Source organism: Cetorhinus maximus, chromosome 2 (assembly GCF_964194155.1).
Source record: "Cetorhinus maximus chromosome 2, sCetMax3.hap1.1, whole genome shotgun sequence".
Lineage (NCBI taxonomy): Eukaryota > Metazoa > Chordata > Chondrichthyes > Lamniformes > Cetorhinidae > Cetorhinus > Cetorhinus maximus.
In genome coordinates, this window is record NC_135880.1 from 92349084 (window position 1) to 92368515 (window position 19432).

The 19432-nt window shown below is 40.1% G+C and overlaps 1 protein-coding gene across 4 annotated transcripts in view; it reads left to right on the forward strand.

Annotated features, from left to right (window-relative positions):
• The window catches only part of gramd2b (GRAM domain containing 2B), a 59013-nt gene that overhangs the window by 16943 nt on the left and 22638 nt on the right, over nt 1–19432 (forward strand). For 3 of the 4 annotated variants that reach the window (XM_078566922.1, XM_078566941.1, XM_078566912.1), the window contains exons 2-3: nt 4502–4630; nt 18393–18474. In XM_078566922.1, coding sequence (XP_078423048.1) covers nt 4502–4630; nt 18393–18474 — 211 coding nt within the window. Of the gene's footprint in view, nt 1–1455; nt 1664–4501; nt 4631–18392; nt 18475–19432 lie in introns of those variants that run through there. The other variant, XM_078566931.1, reaches the window with a different exon arrangement.

Below are 19432 nucleotides of genomic sequence, written 5' to 3' on the forward strand. Positions count from 1 at the left end.
TTTCATGATGCTCATCAAACCAACCTATTACCATGTATAATGAGAACACTCTCACTATAATCCAAATCAAAAAATGCCAGAGGAAAACTTTTGCTGGTGGAAAGTTCTTTTTCATGAGTTTAAAGTGCTATGTCTCAGTAGCCAGGCAGTATATTACCTTTTTTTAATTATAGTTTGCTGTCTTTCTCCCTCCCTGTAATTTAGTAACCAAATAGAAATATTGGATCCTGACTTTTTCAGGTGTTCGAGTGTTTGCCTCATCAAGAAGAAAATTATAAAAAACTGTTCCTTTTTATATGAAAAGCATGGTATTTTGGAGATATCAAAAAAACTTTCTTTAGGCAATTTATTTTTCTCTGTTTTGTGCCAAAGAAAAAAGACTTGCACTTATATAGGACCTTTCATGACTGCATAGCATCTGAAAGCACTTTACAGCAAATGGAGTACTCCTGAAATGTAGTCACTGTCATAGGAAACGCGGCAACAATTTGCACACATCAGGCTCTCTCAAACAGCAAACTGACAATGACTCCATAATCTGTTTTTTATGTTATTGACTGAGGGATAAATATTGGTCAGGCCAGGGGGTAGCACTGCTGCTGCTCACCTTTTTGAAGTGCCGTCACTGTTTTATATAGGTAAATGTACACAGCAAGGTCCCCAAACAGCTGATCAATCATCCCATTGCTAATTTTGTGGCATTGGTTGTAGGATACATTTTGTGGCATTGGTTAGCTTGAGAAATCCTGGGAAGACTTGAGAATTAGCTTTGAATTTGAGCCCTGAATTTAGATGTGTATAAGCAGGAGCTGTAAACTGACCCAAAAATAGAAATAGCTGGAAAAACTCAGCAGGTCTGACAGCATCTGCGGAGAGGAACACAGTTGACGTTTCGAGTCCGCATGACTCTTCATCTGTAAACTGACCAATCGTTTTGCAGAGACGTTTAGTGAAAATCTTCCTGTAAAACCCACCAACTTGCCCAGTTAAATAGCCTGATGATTTGACAATTGCTGCATGTCAGCTTTGTAGAAGATGCTTTAAACATGTCATTGCCTAGCTGAATTACAAGGGGAGTGAGGGGAAAATGGAACAAAGAATAATAAAGAAATGATGTAGAATGTCCATCTGAATGGACATTCTACAATGGATTGTCGTCCTCCTTCCCATCCATGAGGCAGAGTATAAACACAACTAGACTGAACTGTGTAGAGTGGTGAAGGGAATTCTAACTTTGATCAGTTCAATGGTGTGGATTTTGTGTCCCTGCCATTTAAAATGTTTTATAAACATCTGAGATTGCAGTCAGGCTCCCGGCTTCAGAATGGCCTGGAAACTACAACTAGTTGCTGTTGGCAAGAGTTGTACAATGCCAGCTGGTTTCGCGGCAGCGCTCAGATGGGAGGGTCTTTTTTTCTCTCTCACTCTCTCGGGGGCGAAGCGTTTGACCATATTTGAATTCTAGCCGAGTGACTGCATCCATCAGAGCGTAGTACACGGTTCCTGTGATCTCTCCGAAACCAGGAAATGTCAGATGGTGTCAGGTTACAAGCTTGACGTGATGCAACAGTGCCTAGCATGTAGCAGGAAGTAAGACGTATTTTAAACTTCTGAACTGCTTCTGAAGTCCCTGGATCGGAGAAACTTCAATGATCGTGGGCAGGTGGGATGTGTTTATTTTTGTTGTTGTTGTTTCTAACATTTTGGTTACGGTGAGAGTGTCTGGTGGAAGTTTGGTACCAGTCTGGATTGCTGGAGTTTGTGCGGGTAGGCCTGCAGGCAGCCAGCTGACTCTGCAGCAACATCTCCAAACATATATCGCCGGTCCCTTCAGAACAGGCGCATTTCGAGTAATACAACCTTATACCATGTTATAGAGACAGATGATTGATGCCCGTACTTTTTAAAAAAACAATCTTTGTGCTTTTAAAATAATCCTTTGGTATTACCATGCTTAAAGTGGTGTGCAATGCTTGGTAACTTGGTTCGCTTCATGGACCCCTCACTATTAGTGCTGTACAGACGCCAAGATTTCCTGTCATCTCTGCCCTTTTCTCAAATCGCGCTATCAACACTTTGTTAAACTGTTTCTAGAAGAGAGAGGTTGTAATTTTGGAGAAGTCATGTCAGGTTTCATGTTGGCTCAAGTTCTGACCTGTCAACACCAGTATTAGTAGTTTTCCTCTGGACACTTGATTTTTTTTTGGAGCAATTTCTGGAAAGCAAAATTGCCATTTGTCAATGCAATTTGCAGTGTGGCGGGTGTAAGAGTGCCACTGGAATGGAAATTCATATATGGGCAATTGATGTGTTGATTATCATGCGCATTTAATTTTTAATGCCTTTTTTATCTTCATTTGTCAGCTGGTTACTATGCTAGTCAGGACATGTACCTGTGAAAAGAGGAGAAAATGAGCAGGAACAGGAAAGTTGCCTGACAGCAGGAGCAACTATAGGTGTATTTCAATTCCCAGTGATTTGATTGTTGTGATGAAACAGAAGCCAACAGTCAAATTTTAACAAGTTGTGATGTCCTTTTCTAAATTGGACCCGGTTGAGTGTTTTTAGATAGTGGCAAATACAATTAGGTTAATTTTCTGTGTTGGCATGATTGCCATTTACATAGTACTACAGAAATCAAATTGACCCATATTCTATTGTTGCAATGCAAAAGGGTCCATTCATCAAATCATTTTTCACAACACATTGATTGCATTTAAAAAACCATTGTAGTTTACTTTGGATTTATTACAGATCCAGAGGGCCATGGAGTAAAAAAAGTTATGTTGTCTGAAATCTTTGTGCTACCACTTTTCTACTTAATGGTAGAAATGTACAACTTTGTATTTATTTAAGTTGTAATCCTGAATGAAGTTGAGGATTTTCTGTTCTCTCTCCTCACTTCGGGTAGTAAGCTTATTGCAAGTAATTCCTTTTTCAGACATTTTAAAATCAATGTAGCTTGCTGTAAAAGGTTGCCATATGCAGCTACCCATTCCTGCTAAATGTAAATGTAATTTTTAATCCTTTCTCCCTTTGCCAACACAGTTCTGTTACAAAATATAGGCTGGTGCTCACAAGCATGATTAAAATCAATGCAACTTCAAGAAAAATCAATAGTCAATTTCATTTTGTATTGGAAAGATGCTTAATAGCATGAGTAAAAGGAGTTTTTTCTGGAAAATATTGAGTAAAACCACACAATAGCAATACTTGGAGTACACTTAAGCTATTAACTACTGGAGATTAGAAAGCAACTTGTCTGTAGATAACCATATCTGGCTAGTCAATTTAAAATTTGGAATATTATATTTTCCGAAATATAAACTCTCGAACTACAAAAGTTATTTCAAAGCAAAGTTCTATTACATCAGTTTTCCCTCTTCCAGTTTGCCCCCCCTCTGGCCAATGAATTGTGATGTGATTTCAGAGCAACAATTGCCTTCAAATACCTCATTGAAACCTCCAGTTTTGATAGTGTGAGCACTGCTGTTATTTGAGTGCACAGGACATGACTGTCAAATCTGTTATTCACAGAAGTTCACTTCAGGATCACTGGTTAACAATCAAAAAATCTGTCCTCCTTTAACTCCATGCTCCAGAGTATTGAGGCCAATTTGTATCCAAACCTGCAAATGTGGCCTCAGCGCAAGCTATGAATCAGTCAGATGATCTCTTGGTCACTATGGCTAAGTTGTGTAGTTTACCCACTAGCTGTCAATGTTTTGCCAAAAAAATCACTAGATCAGTGAACTCTTTGCAAACTTTTATTCTCTGCTTTTGTATCTGAAAACTGCTACAGTTTGAGTATTCTTGACCTTCCAAACTTGATGAGCGTTAAGTCAGATTGGTAGTGAAAGAAGGGGGTGGAACTTTGGATATTCTGAAGCTCCTTTAGGACTCCCAAAACTGTTTGTTCTGCTCATAGATTCATGTGATTACTCAAAAGGAGAGTGAACTGGGCTGTCGGTCTGTGCTTAGTAAGCTGACTTCCGCCAAAAAAAAAAGTCACAGATGGCCTCACCTCAACACATCTGGGGTATGGATTGGAAAGTAGGCAGGGATTCTATTCCTGATCATTATCGAGCAGCCGCTTCTGGAAAGTGTACCTGTCTGAATGTTAGATGAGGACATTTGGGGTGTAGTTGGTTGTGCAAGACCCCACATATCAAAGCTTTTACCATTGGCATGAGTCTCAAAATGTAAAAACAACTTTAGCCTGCCTCAAAGATGACAGAGCCAGATTTATTATCATAAATGTCAGCAACTGGCGCTCAGATGCCAGGCTCTTGGATTGAAATTAAAATCAAATCATTTATAAAGCAACTTTTATTGTGGCTCATCTTGTACATCAACCACGGCGCTGTTTAGGAAATCAATGGATAGCACTATAGCAGGATGGTTATAAACTGTAAACTTTTAGCTTAGTGAAACTTAGTAGAAAATAAATATTCTATATATTAATAACCGATCTATAATCTGACTATGGATTTGTATACAGTTCAGAGCCGGAAAATGCAGGGGTGGAAGAAAAGACAAAGAAAACTGGGAAACTGCTTAATCAACAGTTACAATCTCTGAATCTGGATGCAGAAATCTTCGAAACCAAAAAGAGAAATTATCTAACCAGGTAAGAGATCTGTTTATTGTAATTTTCGCTGAAACAACCAAACTTTCAGAATACAGACTTTATTCAATATTTTAATTTTCTGTAATGGTTCTAGCTTAGGGAATGTTAGACCAGTAGAATGACAATTTTCTTTTATTTAAAAAAAACTTGTACCCTATTGAATCTTTAATTCCCCCCCACCCCCCCCAGCAAAAAATAATTATCTTAATTTTATTGGGGAAGATTCTTACACTGTTATACTGTCAATTAGTAATTGGAACTGAATGTGTACTTGCATAAGTCTTACTCCAACTGCCACTATAAAGCTTGAATAGTAGTTAAAACATTTGATTTCTAATATGGTTGTATGCAAATTTGTGTGAATCAACTTGAAGATTGTCAGATATAAATAGCATCTAGATTTGCCATTGCCTCAACATAATTTTGCTGTTCATTAATACAAGTTATAACATTTAAATGAAGAGCAGGCCATGTGACTGATCTCATTTAAATAAGTCCCAACCCCACAGTGCAAGTGATGAAACCTGCTGAATTACTAAAATGTAAGTGCTGTACATAAAATTTAAAATAAGCAAATTGTAGACCTAATTTTAAAAGCACTGACATTGAGGAATATGGTAATCGTTATGATTTTGTGTGCTTCATTTGGAAACTTTCATGTAAATTTCCAGGTGTAAGCATTTATTTTGTAGTTTAACTTTTCCTTTTCTCAAATTAAATTGACAGAAGTGAAACTTGTCATAAGCTGTACCGCTTGACTAAAGCCTTGTTAGAAGATGATGCACTCCTTTTCCAGAGGTTACAGCAGTTGCATTAGTTCCTTTGTTATCATGCACCTTGCTACCTATAGTTTGCTATAGGTTATATAACTGAAAAACATTTGAGAGCCAGCTAAGTGAAGTGGGCAGCTGTAATATCTACCCATGCAAATTCATCTGTTGGCCTAAATTTAAAAAAAACAGGACTGGTATAATGACTTCTTGATTCTCCACATTAACCTGGCTTCAATGATGACTCAGCAAGCCAGAATATCTATTTATGTATGATAAAATCCAAGATAATTTAGAAGGGCTACAGGCTTACTGAAAAATAATTTGCTAAATCAAAAGTTTCTCTGATTACTTGCCGGATTTTGCTGCAATTTATATATTTGTTTATTTCAATGAAAGAAGTTTGGCGAACTGTTTTTCAGGAGAACTAACCATTTTAGTGTTGAAGGTAATGGTTATCAAAGCGAAATCAGAATTTATGTAACTTACACAAGTGTTTTCCTCTTTTTTTTCTTCATTGAAGCTTGAATATAAAATCAAGGTCCATGCACCCTTTCTGATTTATTTTTTCCGAGTACTCCTTTTGCTAGGTTAGCCCTGGATGTTCTGGCTGTTGTGATCACCCATTTCACCATGTGCTCATTGGTTCACTAACAAAGGTGACGTTAACCTTGTTGACTATGAAAGTGATGGAATTGGTTGTGTGCGTACACTCAAAAATTGAGCTCCGGGTCATTTAATCCTTCTCTAAAGCATATGAAAAAATGGGCTTTTCACTAAACACCTATAAAACTAAGGTCCTCTTTTAACTAGCTCCCACAGCACACCTCTTTGCCCCCATCAATTAAGATCAGTGTTGAGATCCTGGAAAACCATGGGAGCCTCCTCTTGATGAAGGCAGACATAGATGATAATTCATCATCATCCCCAATATGCCAACTCAGCAGACTAAAGAGAGTATTTAAGGTCCAGGATCTCAAACCCGAGACTAAGGTCACGGTTTACCAGGCAGCAGCGACCTCCATGCTCCTATATACTTTGGAGATTTGTACAACCTACAGCAGTATCTCAAAGTACTGGAGATAACATCAGTGGTGTCTTCACAGATCCTCCAAATCCAGTGGCAAGAAAGGCAGTCAAACAGTAGTGTCCTCTCCCAAACCAACTTTCCCAGCAACAAGGCACTAATCACTCAAAACCGTCTCTGCTGAGTGGGACGTGTTGTTCCTATCTTGACAACAAACTCCTAAAGCAATTGCTCTACTTGGAACTCCGTTGCAGCAGGAGACTCCCAGAAGGACAGTGGAAACATTTCATCAAAGCATCCCTGAAGAGGTCAAACATCCATGCTACTTCATGGGAGTCCCTGGCTTGTGACTGACCAAAATGGAGAAGGCTCACCGGGCAGGCACCAAACACATCAAGAAACTTCGTTGGGAATGTGGAGAGGCAAAGTCGAGGGAGCGCAGAAGCCTCCAAACAACCTGTCTACAGATCAAGCATTAATCTGATTTTATCAGCCATCTCAGAACCCATCAAATCAGAGTGGAAGCAAGTCATCCTCCATTCCAATAGACTGCCTAAGATAAGAGGGGAAAGGAATTGGTGGAGCTATTTTTCTTCAGATCTTTCTCGGCAGGAGTGAAGAGGACAAACTTTGAAGACCAGCTCTGAAAATTGCTATTAGCCGGAGGAATCATGCCTCTGACAAGTTTTCCATAGATTTTTATACCTCAAGTGCAGTTGTTCAGAAACAGTTGAAGCAAAGTGATTTTTTAAAAAACTGAAGCATTTTTTGCCTTTCATTTTAAAACGAGATCTGCATCTCCAAAGCAAGGTCACTTTTCACTTTAGCTTCCTATCCTAGATTAATGTACAATATTAACCATAAAAAACATCTGTACGATTGTCAAACCAAGAATGTGCTGCCATTACACTCCTATCAGGACTCAGAATTTGTTTGTTGGCTTTGTGATTGTCCACTGTACAAATCTCTATATTTTAACTTTTCCCTTCCCTCCTTTTTCCTCCACCTTAGAAAAGAATGCTGGAAGATATGTTCAGGTGTATTATGCTGAGGGAAGCAAAGGGTTGTCTGCAACTTTACATAAGATTACAAATTCATCAAATAACTGGTTTTGGTAAAGGATCAAGAGTTAGCTTTCAGTTTCTGAGGTGAACTCTGTGATGCAGTACTAGTAAATTACTTTTATAGCCTGTAGTTTTTAGGTAACCTTGTTTTCCAATTTCTTGCCTTACTTACTGTTTTCCTTCTTGAGTCCAGTTTGCTGGCAAGCCATTCCAGTTCTTGATCACCCTGTACACACACAATTCCTGAGCTCTGTCTTGGATTCAAAACTGTGAAAGACAAATCTGTGTTCTCACCTTTTTACTCTGACATATCTTATTTTTTATTTATTCATTCATGGGGCATGTGTGTTACTGGCAAGACCAGTATTTCTTTTCCCACCTCTAGTTACCCCAGACACCCATCTTGAAAAGCTGGAGTCTGTTTGATGAATGTAATCCTACAGTGCCATTAAATAAGGAATTCTAGAATTTTGATCCAGCAACACATTTCCATGTGGCTTGGTCTGGAACATAGAGCTGATATTCAATGCACCTGCTGCCCATTCACTTGCTGCCTTTGTACTTTTAGATGGTAAAGGTCGCAGTTGAAGTCTTGACAAGCTGCAACAGTGCATCTTGTATATGCTATACACTACTGCCACTGTGTGCCATTGGTGGAGGGCGTGGATGTTTAAAGTAGGGGAAGGGGTACCCATCAAGTGGGTTGCTTTGTCCTGGATCAGGTTCAGCTGCTTGAGCATTGTTGGAGCTGCAATCATTCAGGCAAGTGTAGAGTGTCCCATCACACTCCTGACTTGTGCCTTATATATGATGGAAAGGCTTTGGGACCGTGTTTCCCAAACTATTTTCCAGTGTGACCCCATTTTAGCACTTAATATGATCCGAGATGCCAACAAAAAGAAAACATCAATAAAGCAGCATGGTAACATTCAGTATATAATAGAAGCTCACGTATTAAAGATTAAAATATAATACAACATTAAGTATGTTTTGTGAAGTTATTTTTTGCACTCGTCAGTCCATTACCGCTCATAGATGCTGACAACGAAGTGGCAGAAACTATTGACCACCTTTGCATTCTGCATAACTGATATGTGGCAACATCACACACAAGGTCCCCTAAAGGCCATTTTGACATCATTGACATTCAGGCGTGTCAAATAAACGTTTAATTTTCTACTGAGGATTTCAAATGGCACAAAATAATATTCATAGTCCCAGAGGCCACAGTTTTACTGTGGACCTGCAAAAAACACTGCAGCTTGAAAATAAAATGGATTTACGCCTGAATGTGCAGCCAGGCTTTGAGGAAAGTTGAGTGTTTCTGAACAGGCATAGAACGTAATGTGACAGTTACTGGTCATTTGAAAGTTCAGCCAAGCTCTCAATTCCCCAGTGACAGAAGACTCAGTGAAGCCCCTCTTATGTACGCGCGCGCACACACACACACACACACGTACCTTTATTAGGTAATGCAGTCACATTGTAACATTACATTCTGTGTCTGTGTTGAATTTTTTTTAAATTTCCTTCTTTGGAACTGATGGCATAAACATCAAAGACTGTTTATATCATTAAACTTGGAATCTGTAAATAAGATGTTTTAATTTATTATAAATAAACCCCCCACACTCCCATTTCCAAAATGAAAAATTTCACTACTTGACAGAAGATAACTTATTGGGGATGAGGCTCACATCTGCAGCCCCTTTGCTTGAGTTTTTTTTTATCTATTAGCACTCTCCTCTATTCCTTGGTTTTGTCCTGCCAATTCCAGGTTCCTTTTCCTTCAACACCTCTGCTTAAAGTGAGTGCTGACAAACATGTCAGAATACTGACTTCCAAAGGTCCAACTGTGCAACAAAGGGGATTAAACACGAGTAAATTCTGCAGTCCCAAGCTAACCATCAGATAACAAATAGTTGAATTCATACATACTTCACATTTTAGGTAATTTTTCTCTTTTTTCAGGATAACGCACCTCCTTGCACAATCATCCATTCTCTAATGAGACATATTGGCACCCCTTAGCACAGCAGCACCCTAATTACATTAAAGATACCTACCACTTTATAGAGGCAGTTAACTCATTAACTGTGCCCACCCTGGCACCAGCCCCTCTTCCCTGCCTCCATGACCATGCCATATGGACATTGTTTATTTGTATATTTGTGTACAGACATTCAGGGGTATGCTGGCTGTCCAAAATATCTTTAATGGGTCTGTGTTTTGAGAGATTCTAGGTCCAAGTTTTGGTGGGTCAAGGTTTTGAGGGCTGGGCCCAGGTTTTGGGTTGTCACATATTGTGGATCTAGGACTGGGTCCAGGATTTGAAAGCCTGAGCCCCAGTTTCCATGGATCCAGGTCAGTGTCTGGGTTTTGGCTGATTCCAAGTTGTGTGGGTTCTGGATTTGGGCTTTGCTATGTCTGGGCACAGAGATCTGGATTTGAGGAAGTCCAGCATTTGGGGTCCGGGGTTTTGGACGTTCAAGATTTGGTGGTTTTGGAGGTTCAGGGTTCTTGGGGGTTCTGTGTTTCGGTGGCTCAGGTCCATGTTTTGGGCACTCCATGCTCACGTTTGGTGGCATTCAGGCCTGGGTTTTCTGTACTCTGAATACAGGTTTTGGGGTTTCCAGGTATTGAGCAGTCCAGGCCTGGGCTGTGGGCAGTGTGGGTTTGTGATTTTTGTGGGCTCAGAATCTAGATATTGTGGGATTTGGGTCCAGGTTTTAGCATGGTCTGCATGTGTTTTAGAGATGAGTTTTGATTTGTCCTGAATTTGAGGTATAGGAGATTGATAATTTATGGCCACTTTAAGAGCTTCTTCCTGCTGCTGCTGATAAAATAGGTGTGTCCCCCCTGCCTGCCCCCAGCCCTGGACTTTTGCAGTACTGGCAGTGGCCAGTGCTCCTGTTGGAGCTGCTGGGATTGCTGGTAGCTCTTAAGGATGGGGCATCCTGCCTCAGGGCAGAAGCCACTTAAATAGCATTGTGGCTTCCAGGGTCAGCGGAGGTGGGCGCTCTCCACTGCCGGTGGGCAGGGCCACCAACTCTACATTAAATCATAGCCTATTTGTGCATTTTCCTTTACGCCCATCTAATATTTGATGGGTGACTAGTTTGGCTTGGCAGTCCACAGCAAGCCTCCTTTTTTCACTGGCCCTTTTGCTGAATTTAACTTTCATATGTTTCCTGCATTCCCAACTATATTAATCTAGTAGATGCTGCATACAAGCACATTTCTGGTCATCCACACCTTTTCTGAACACCCTGTACTTATAACAGTATGAAGACCCCAAACCTCTACTGCCGAGGAGGAGGAGAGAAGCAGGCACATGGGAACGCCATCTATAGGATCCTCTCCGAGTCACACATTGTTCAGACTTGGCAGGTATATTGTTCCTTGATGGTAGTTGAGTCAAAATCCTTGTACACCCTACCTGACAGCACGAGAATACCTTTGCATGGATTGCAGCAGCTCAAGAGGGCAGCTCGTGATCACCTTCGGCCATTAATTGCCTTTGTTCAGAGGTTGATAAATGCTGGCCTTGTGAGCAATGCCCACATCCCATGAATAATTTTTTTTTTTAAACGCTAGAAGGTCATGAAACCTGTCAATGTTGGGCATATCCTGAGTACAAACTGGTCAACTGTGGGTCTGCCATTTAGCAGAGATATTACTTCATGCAGTAAGTGGTGTTAGCAAGCTGTGCCTGACACATTACCACTCTTCCTTGTCTGTTGCTCTTGATGCAGTTGATTTGCATCGCGTTAATTTCTTCAATTTTCGTTTAATGACCAAACTGCATCTCCTGGAACTAGTAGCAAGAGTAACATAAGCCAATCTTGTACAAAAAAAGATTTAGCTCCAGTGTAAGTGGCGCTGTTTGTTTGTTATGCTTCCCTTGAGGTGGGAAGTTTGTGATCTCCTGCTGGAAAATTGGTAGGCCTGTTTAAACTGGCTATGCAATGCATCCAATATGTATTAGGTTGTTATAGATATTAGGTTGTTATAGATATTAGGTTGTTATAGATATTAGGTTGTTATAGATATTAGGTTGTTATAGAATACAGAATCGTGACATGTGTTTTCCTCTATACAAATGGTTTTATTTTGTTATTTTTATAACAGCTCACTGCCATGAACTGGTTATCAAAACTTGCATGAATAAATTAAAAGCAAAATACTGCAGATGCTGGGGATCTGAAATAAATTAAGTGCCAGAAGAACTCAGATGGTCTGGCAACATCTGTGGAGAGAGAAACAGTTAATGTGTTGAGCTGAATGTGACTCCTGTTTGGAATAATGGCTAATGCTTAGTGAATAATTGCTGGTTAGGTGAGATTCTAGAGGATGCCTATGCAAACATACTCCTCCAAGAAGCCAGTGGTTTCAAAAGGTGAATGGTTTCATGGTCATAAATCAGATTTTTAATTCCATATTTTTATGGTGAAATTTGAATTCAATCTGCCATGGTGCTACTTAAACCCAGGTCCCCTGAGCATTACCCTGGGTCTCTGGAATGCTAGTCCAGTAACAAAATCACTATGCCCACCACCTTCCCTCAATTTATTGGGTCTTTGTCTTATTGGCAGGATGTGACGAATGGAGTCCTACAGGGGCCTGTGCTGGGGCCTCAACTTTTTACAATCTACATCAATGACTTAGATGAGAGGAACGATGGCATGGTAGCTGAATTTGCAGATGACACATAGGTAGGAAAGTATGTTGTGAAGAGGACATGAGGTTGCAGATGGATGTAGATAGGTTGAGTGAGTGGGCAAAAATTTGGCAGAGTATAATATGGGAAAATATGAAATTGTTCACTTTGGCAGGAAGAATAAAAAAGCAGAATATTACTAGGTGTTCTAGTGCATGTATAACAAAAAATTAGTATGCAGGTAATCAGGAAGACTGAATTGAACGTTTAAGTAAGGATGTTATGCTTCAGTTATACAGGGCATGATGAGATCACATCTCGAATACTGTGTGCAGTTTCGGTGGTCTTATTTAAGGAAGGATATAAATGTGTTGGAGGCGATTCAGAGAAGGTTTACTAGATTCGATACCTGGAATGAGCTGGTTGATTTTATGAGGAAAGGTTAGACAGACTGGACTTGTTTCCACAGGAGTGAGGGGGTAACTCGATTGAAGTATGAGATCCTGAATGGCCTTGATAAGGCAGACATGGAAAGGATGTTTCTTCTCGTGGGTAAGTCCAGAGCTAGGGGACAGAGATGAGGATAAGTTTTTCTTTTCTCTTGGAGGGGTGTGCAACTTTGGAACTCTCCTCAGAAGGCAGTGGAAGCAGGGCCATTGAATATTTTTTAGGCAGAGGTAGGTAGATTCTTGTTAGTTAAGGTAATTGAAGGCTATATGGGAATGTGGAATTCGAAACACAAGCAGATCAGCCATGATCTTATTGAATGGCAGAGCAGGCTTGAGCCCTATTTCTGCTCCTACTTCATATGTTCGTATTTATGGTACCAATCTGGCCACTAAGTGAGTAATCCCTGAATCTTTACAAATCACTTGCATACAGATTTGGATACTGTGACACAGATGATCTGGACACAAATCATCAAGTCAGTTCAAAGGGGTGACTGTAATATTATTAACTCTTCCTCTCGTCCACAGTGGCATGGAGCTTAAATGTTTAGCTCCATTACTTGATAATTTTTCCTGAATTATCCTTTTTGGAAACCAGTGGCCAAGATCATGAGATGCTTATGTATGGGGAAGGCCATTTGTTCCCTCTTAATTCACCCTCCAGAACAACACTATGTTACACCCAACCACCACTTGCTGCATCTGGTTGTCGTCTTAAATGATTCCAGATTTTCTACATGTAAGTCCGTTCCAAGCATTGGTCATTTTCTACATGAACAACTTCTTGGCATTGGCCGTAAAATTACATTTTACTAGATTGAAAATATTCTCTGGCCCTATTCCCACAGATTAATGTAAAGTAGTACTCCATATGAACCTTTCTCTGTACCATTTGTTGGCTTGTAACTTCTGAGCTCTGGGGTGTCGTAACTGGAGGGGAGGACCCCCCCCCCCAAACAAGTAAGAATTGCACGGCAATTGCCTGGAAAGTTCAAACTTCCGTTGGGCAATTGCCCTGCAATGGGAACCATCTGAAAGTATGACATAAATACCGAAATTACGGGCCATTACATTATATACCCCACAGACGCCTCATATCCAGGCCTTTTTTAAAAAAAAACAAGTCTCTCCATTCAGATCAGACCTTTTTGTAGTAGGAATCAACTATAGCTCTTCTCTGCTTCTAGTGGGTCACTGTCTTCCCTATTTTTACATGAGCAGAACAGGAAACCATATTCAGAAACAAAAACAAAAATTGCTGGAAAAACTCAGGTCTGACAGCATCTGTGGAGAGAAAGAGTTAATGTTTCGAGTCCGTATGACTTCTTCAGAACTAAAGAGACGTAAAAGTGTGATGAAATATACACTGTTTAAGGGGGCGGGATAGGTGAAGCTGGATGTAAGCCAGCGATAGATGGAGGCAAATTTTTGTTTTTGTTTCAGAAAAAAATAAACAGTAATTTCACCACATTTTTTACTTCTCTTTAGTTCTGAAGAAGAGCCATACGGACTCAACATTGACTCTGTGTCTCTCTCTCTCTCTCTCTCTCTCTCCACAGATGCTGTCAGACCTGTTGAGTTTTTCCAGCAGTTTTTATTTTTGTTTCAGATTTCCAGCATCCACAGTATTTTGCTTAAACCATATTCAGATGTAGTCTGACCAGGCCACTGTATTTTGATCATGATTTCCTCAAACTTTTATTCTACTGTTTTGGCTATTTCATTCAGCATTCTATTAAATTTAGCTGCTGCTCTTTGAGCCTATTAATACTCCTAAAGTGATCTCAAACTTGCTTCCACAGCTCTCCTGTCTCTAACCTATCCCTGACCTTCTGTTTTGTTCCACCTGCCCCTCCCTCTCCCCCTTTTTACAACCGCATAAAACCATCACATTTTCACCTCCCTCCAGTTCCGAAGAAAAGTTATTTATAATGGACTTGAAACATTAACTCTGGCAGCATTTGTGGGAAGAGAAACAGACCTCTGAAATTTTCCAGCATTTTCTGTTTTTATTCGTGGCTTTGTTATGGCTCTGTTATAATGCTTTCTCCCCTGTGTCCATTGACTCCAATGCCAGTGATGTTTCACTTGCTATTGTATTGAAGAAATGTTTTTCTGTTAGAATTTGTGCAGCTATGCTTTTTTTTAAATATAGATCCTTCTCTGGTAACCTTGTTAACTTGTTCCATATGCTCTTCTATTCATCTCACTGAGGCCCTTCATCCTTTCTCTGGGCAGGATTTGTAGAAGTAATCTTTCTTTAATTTGTTACATCTATTTCAGATCACAGTTCTTTAGTCTGTTGATCTTGGTTAGTACTCGTCTTACATGTCCAACATTATTCTTCTCTTGTGTTCTATTGAAATGGTGTTAAGCATTCCATTGCAATCCATTTTGTTGTTTTTTTTCTCATCTTTTTGATCTTGGCTATTTTAGGTACCTTGTTCTTGGCCTTGATTTTTAATTGGGTCCGAGTTAACAATTAAACTTGATTGACCCCAGAGGTGCTGTCTTCCATTTCCTGTATGTTGTTTGGATATTTTACAAATGCCTTGTCAAGTTGTACACTGCCTCCCATTCATTACATTTAGCAAATCTGACTCCAGGTCACTTATTCGTGCTTTGTGTTGGATTGATTGAAGTCACCTTGAGGACAGTTTCCTAACAAAGATTTGAGTAGTCTGTGGCACACTTCTATTTTTGACTCAAAATTATTCCTTTAATTTGAGATTTCTGTTCTTTTGGTAACTTCCCCCTCAGGATCAATTTAATTTTCTCCCTGGTTGCCTCTGACAAATAAGGCTAAAACAGTGTTTTTTCTGTTCCTTTTTTTTTCTCCCTGTCCTCTTTGAGCGGTGTTACCTAAATATTATTTGATATTCCCACCACGTCTTAGTCTCTACTGCCACAGCGGACTCCTATTCTGTCATGTCAGTTGTGATGTAAAGCCAGTGACCTGAAATGTTAACTTCCCACAAATGCCTGACCTGCTTGATTATTTCCAACAATTTCTATTTTTGTATGATTTTGCATATAATGCAGATGTGCTTTATTGCGTGCCCCACAATGTCAGCTTACTCATGGGTTCCTGCACATGAATGTCTTAGTTTTGTGTCCATACCCACCTCCTGGCTACAAACTACCCAAAAATCTATGCCACATGAGATCTGGTTATCTCCTTGCAGTTTCCCGCCCACCCCCATCTGTCTATCTGCTTTAAATAATTTTCAATTATTGCATCAATGCTCCTTGCATGTTTTTGGTTTTGTTTGGTTTGGGTGCAGCCATAAGTCTCCTGTGCCAGTCTTTTTTTATTATTCTGATTGCTTGTCATTTCAATTCCCTGTCTCCCACTCATTCTTATCTCTGTCCTTGGCCTCCTACACTGCTTTAACAAAGTTCCAGACATAGCGGTATCTCTTCCAATTGGGCACTTTACAGCCTTCCAGAGTCTCTTGAGTTCATCAATTTTAGATCATAACAACAAATCCCTTTTTTTATTCATTTATGGGATGTGGGCTTCGTAGGCTAGGCCAACATTTATTGCCCATCCCTAATTGCCGTTGAAGATGGTGGTGAGTTGCCTTCTGGAACTGCTGTAGCCCATGTGGTGTAGGGACACCCACAGTGCTGTTAGGGATGGACTTCCAGGATTTTGACCCAGTGACATTGAAGGAACGGTGATATATTTCCAAGTCAAGATGGTGAGAGGCTTGGAGAGGGACTTCCAGATGGAAGTGTTCCCATCTATCTGCTGCCCTTGTCCTTCTAGATAACAGTGGTCATGGGTTTGGAAGGTGCTGTCTAAGGAAGCGTGGTGAGTTTTTGCAGTGCTTCTTGTGGATGGTACACACTGTTGCCACTGTTCTTTGGTGGTGGAGGGAGTGATTGTTTGTGGAGGGCGTGCCAATCAAGCAGACTGCTTTGCTCTGGATGGTGTCAAGCTTCAAGTGTTGCTGGAGCTGCACTCATCCAGGAAAGTGGAGAGTATTCCACCACATTCCTGACTTGTGCCTTGTGGACAGGCTTTGGGGATTCAGGAGGTGAGTTACTCGCTGCTGGATTCCTAGCCTCTGGCCTGCTTTTGTAGCCACAGTATTTATGTGGCTAGTCCAGTTCAGTTTCTGGTCAATGGTAACCCCAGGATGTTGATAGTGGGGGATTCAGCGATGGTAATGTCATTGAATGTCAAGGGGCGATGGTTAGATTCTCTCTTGTTGGAGATGGTCAGTGTCTGGCACTTGTGTGGAGCGAATGTTACTTGCCACTTGTCAGCCCAAGCCTGGATATTGTCCAGGCCGTGCTGTATTTGGACATGGACTGCTTCAGCATCTAAGGAGTCATGAATGGTGCTGAGCATTGTGTAATCATCATCAGTGAACTTCTGACCTTATGATGGAAGGAAGGTCATTGATCAAGCAGCTGAAGATGGTTGGGCCGAGGATGCTACCCTGAGGAACTCCTGCAGTGATGTCCTGGAGCTGAGATGACTGACCTCCAACAACCACAACCATCTTCCTTTGCGCTAGGTATGACTCCAACCAGTGGAGAGTTTTCCCCCTATTTCCATTAACACCAGTTTTTCTAGGGCTCCTTGATATCGCACTTGGTCAAATGCTACCTTGATGTCAAGGGCAGTAGTTGCTGGTAATAATTCCTTAAAGAAGAACAAAGAAAAGTACAGCACAGGAACAGGCCCTTCAGCCCTCTGAGCCTGCGCCGATCATATTGCACGTCAACTAAAACATTTTGCACTTCCGGGGTCTGTATCCCTCTATTCCCATCCTATTCATGTATTTGTCAAGCTGCCTCTTAAACACCACTATCGTACCTGCTTCCACCACCACCTCTGGCAGCGAATTCCATACACTCACTACCCTCTGCATAAAAAACTTGCCCCGCACATCTCCTCTATAGTTTTCTCCTCTCACCTTAAATCTATATCCCCTAGTAATTGACTCTTCCACCCTGGGAAAAAGCTTCTCACTATCCTAGAAGCATCTTTTTTGTTTTTTGTCATTGTCTCATTACCACCACTTTTTTGCTTTGAACCATTACCCTTTTTTGTTATTTAATCTTTCCTGACATCCATCCTCAGATTTTCTCTTCTCTTTCCCTGCCCCTGTACTTGCTTAAAACTGTTACATCTCTTAACTCTCTTCCCATTTTGATGAAAGGCCATTGACATTAACTTTTTTTTCTCTCCACTGATGCTTTTGACCTATGGAGTTGTTCTGTCATTATTTTAGATTTCCAGCATCCACAATATTTTTCTTCTTATTCTCATAGTACTTCCAATTATTGTCAAGGTAGGATTGTTGCTTTGACAAGTTGTCAACCATTTACTGCATCTTTAATTTTATTATTGAATTCCCCTCATTTCCTTGGAAGTATGCTGGAGAACTCCAGTGCCATTTTATATCTTTTGCATTTTGAGATGATCCTCATTTATGTGCCTTTTTAAGGCTGATGGTTTCCCCCCACCCACCTCAGCGTCCCAATAATATCCCTTCTAGCTTTTCCTTGCTGTGTATAAATAGTTTCAAAGAATTTGGATAATGGAAAAGTATATATTTATTCTCAAGGGACACCTCTTTGTTATTATGACATGAGCTGGAAGAGTTGCATGCTCTCCAGTAAAGATTGCTAACCTGTTGCATCATAGTTTGCATTCATGACTAAGCAAATATGTATACTATAAAATTGGAAGGCAGCTGTATGTTTTTAATCTTACCAAAAGTTCCTGTAGCCTACTAATCAACTTGGATATAATTTGAACTTTTGTTTTTCAGATCAAAGACTTATGATACAGTATATCCACCCAGTCCTGCAGATTATGAAACAAAGCTCGAACGAAAAAAGTCCACATTCAATGTGAGTATTTTAATGTGCTCTCTTTTTTTTTGTCTTGTCTTCCCTTTTGGTCTCCAGATCATGCAACTGGGTGGGTATATGGCTAACCTACTTATGACCTCTGCCACTTCTGCTCCTGAGCTTGAATACCAGAAGGTCTATGCAAATGATCAGACAACAATTTTTACATGAAAACAGCTACTGTTAAGAACTCGTACTGAGGAACTGATATTGCATCTTATCACATCTTATCAACTTCCTGTTTTTTCCAACTGTACCTTCTGGTATTTTCATTATTTGCTAACTTCAGTAAGAGGTCAGTAGTAAACAAATTGACTTGAGTATTAATAGCAAAAACACACTTGCACATGGTATAAATAGTCGCTGAGTTCAAAATTGCCCCAAATTTAGTGTTTACATAAAACATTCTTTTTAAATATATGCGTTGAAGCAAACATTTGATGCTGGAATCTTAAAAAAACTCTTTTTAAAATTTTGTAAGCAACAGTTCTACATGGTAACACTTCTGGCCTGAAACATAAAGTCAGCTTAATCTGTGCACATCTGTGACATAAATACCTTGATGTTTAACCTCCGGTTTTAATTAATTGTATAATCAAATGCCCTTTTGGAGTTAGTTTTCAGGTAATTTAAAGGCCATTTCTTTTCCTCAATGGGCCCAAAAATAAAAATGAAACCTGGTGGGGAAACAAAAATGGCAGTTTCTTTTAAAGAAGGTTACCCTGATCTGAATGCTTTCAGCAGCTCTTGTGAACTGAAAATTTTGAAATAAAACCCCCTGGAATTTGCAGCATACTTTCCAATTGGACATTTCCAATATTCCAGCTCGCATTTGTGGATAGTTTTTGAGGAAGTGGGGGGAAATAAAAACAAAAAACACACCATCTGTCTGTGGTATAATGAAAGGCAAGCAGAGATTAAATGCCAAAATGATGCAAGACTAAATGGAGTGGTAATG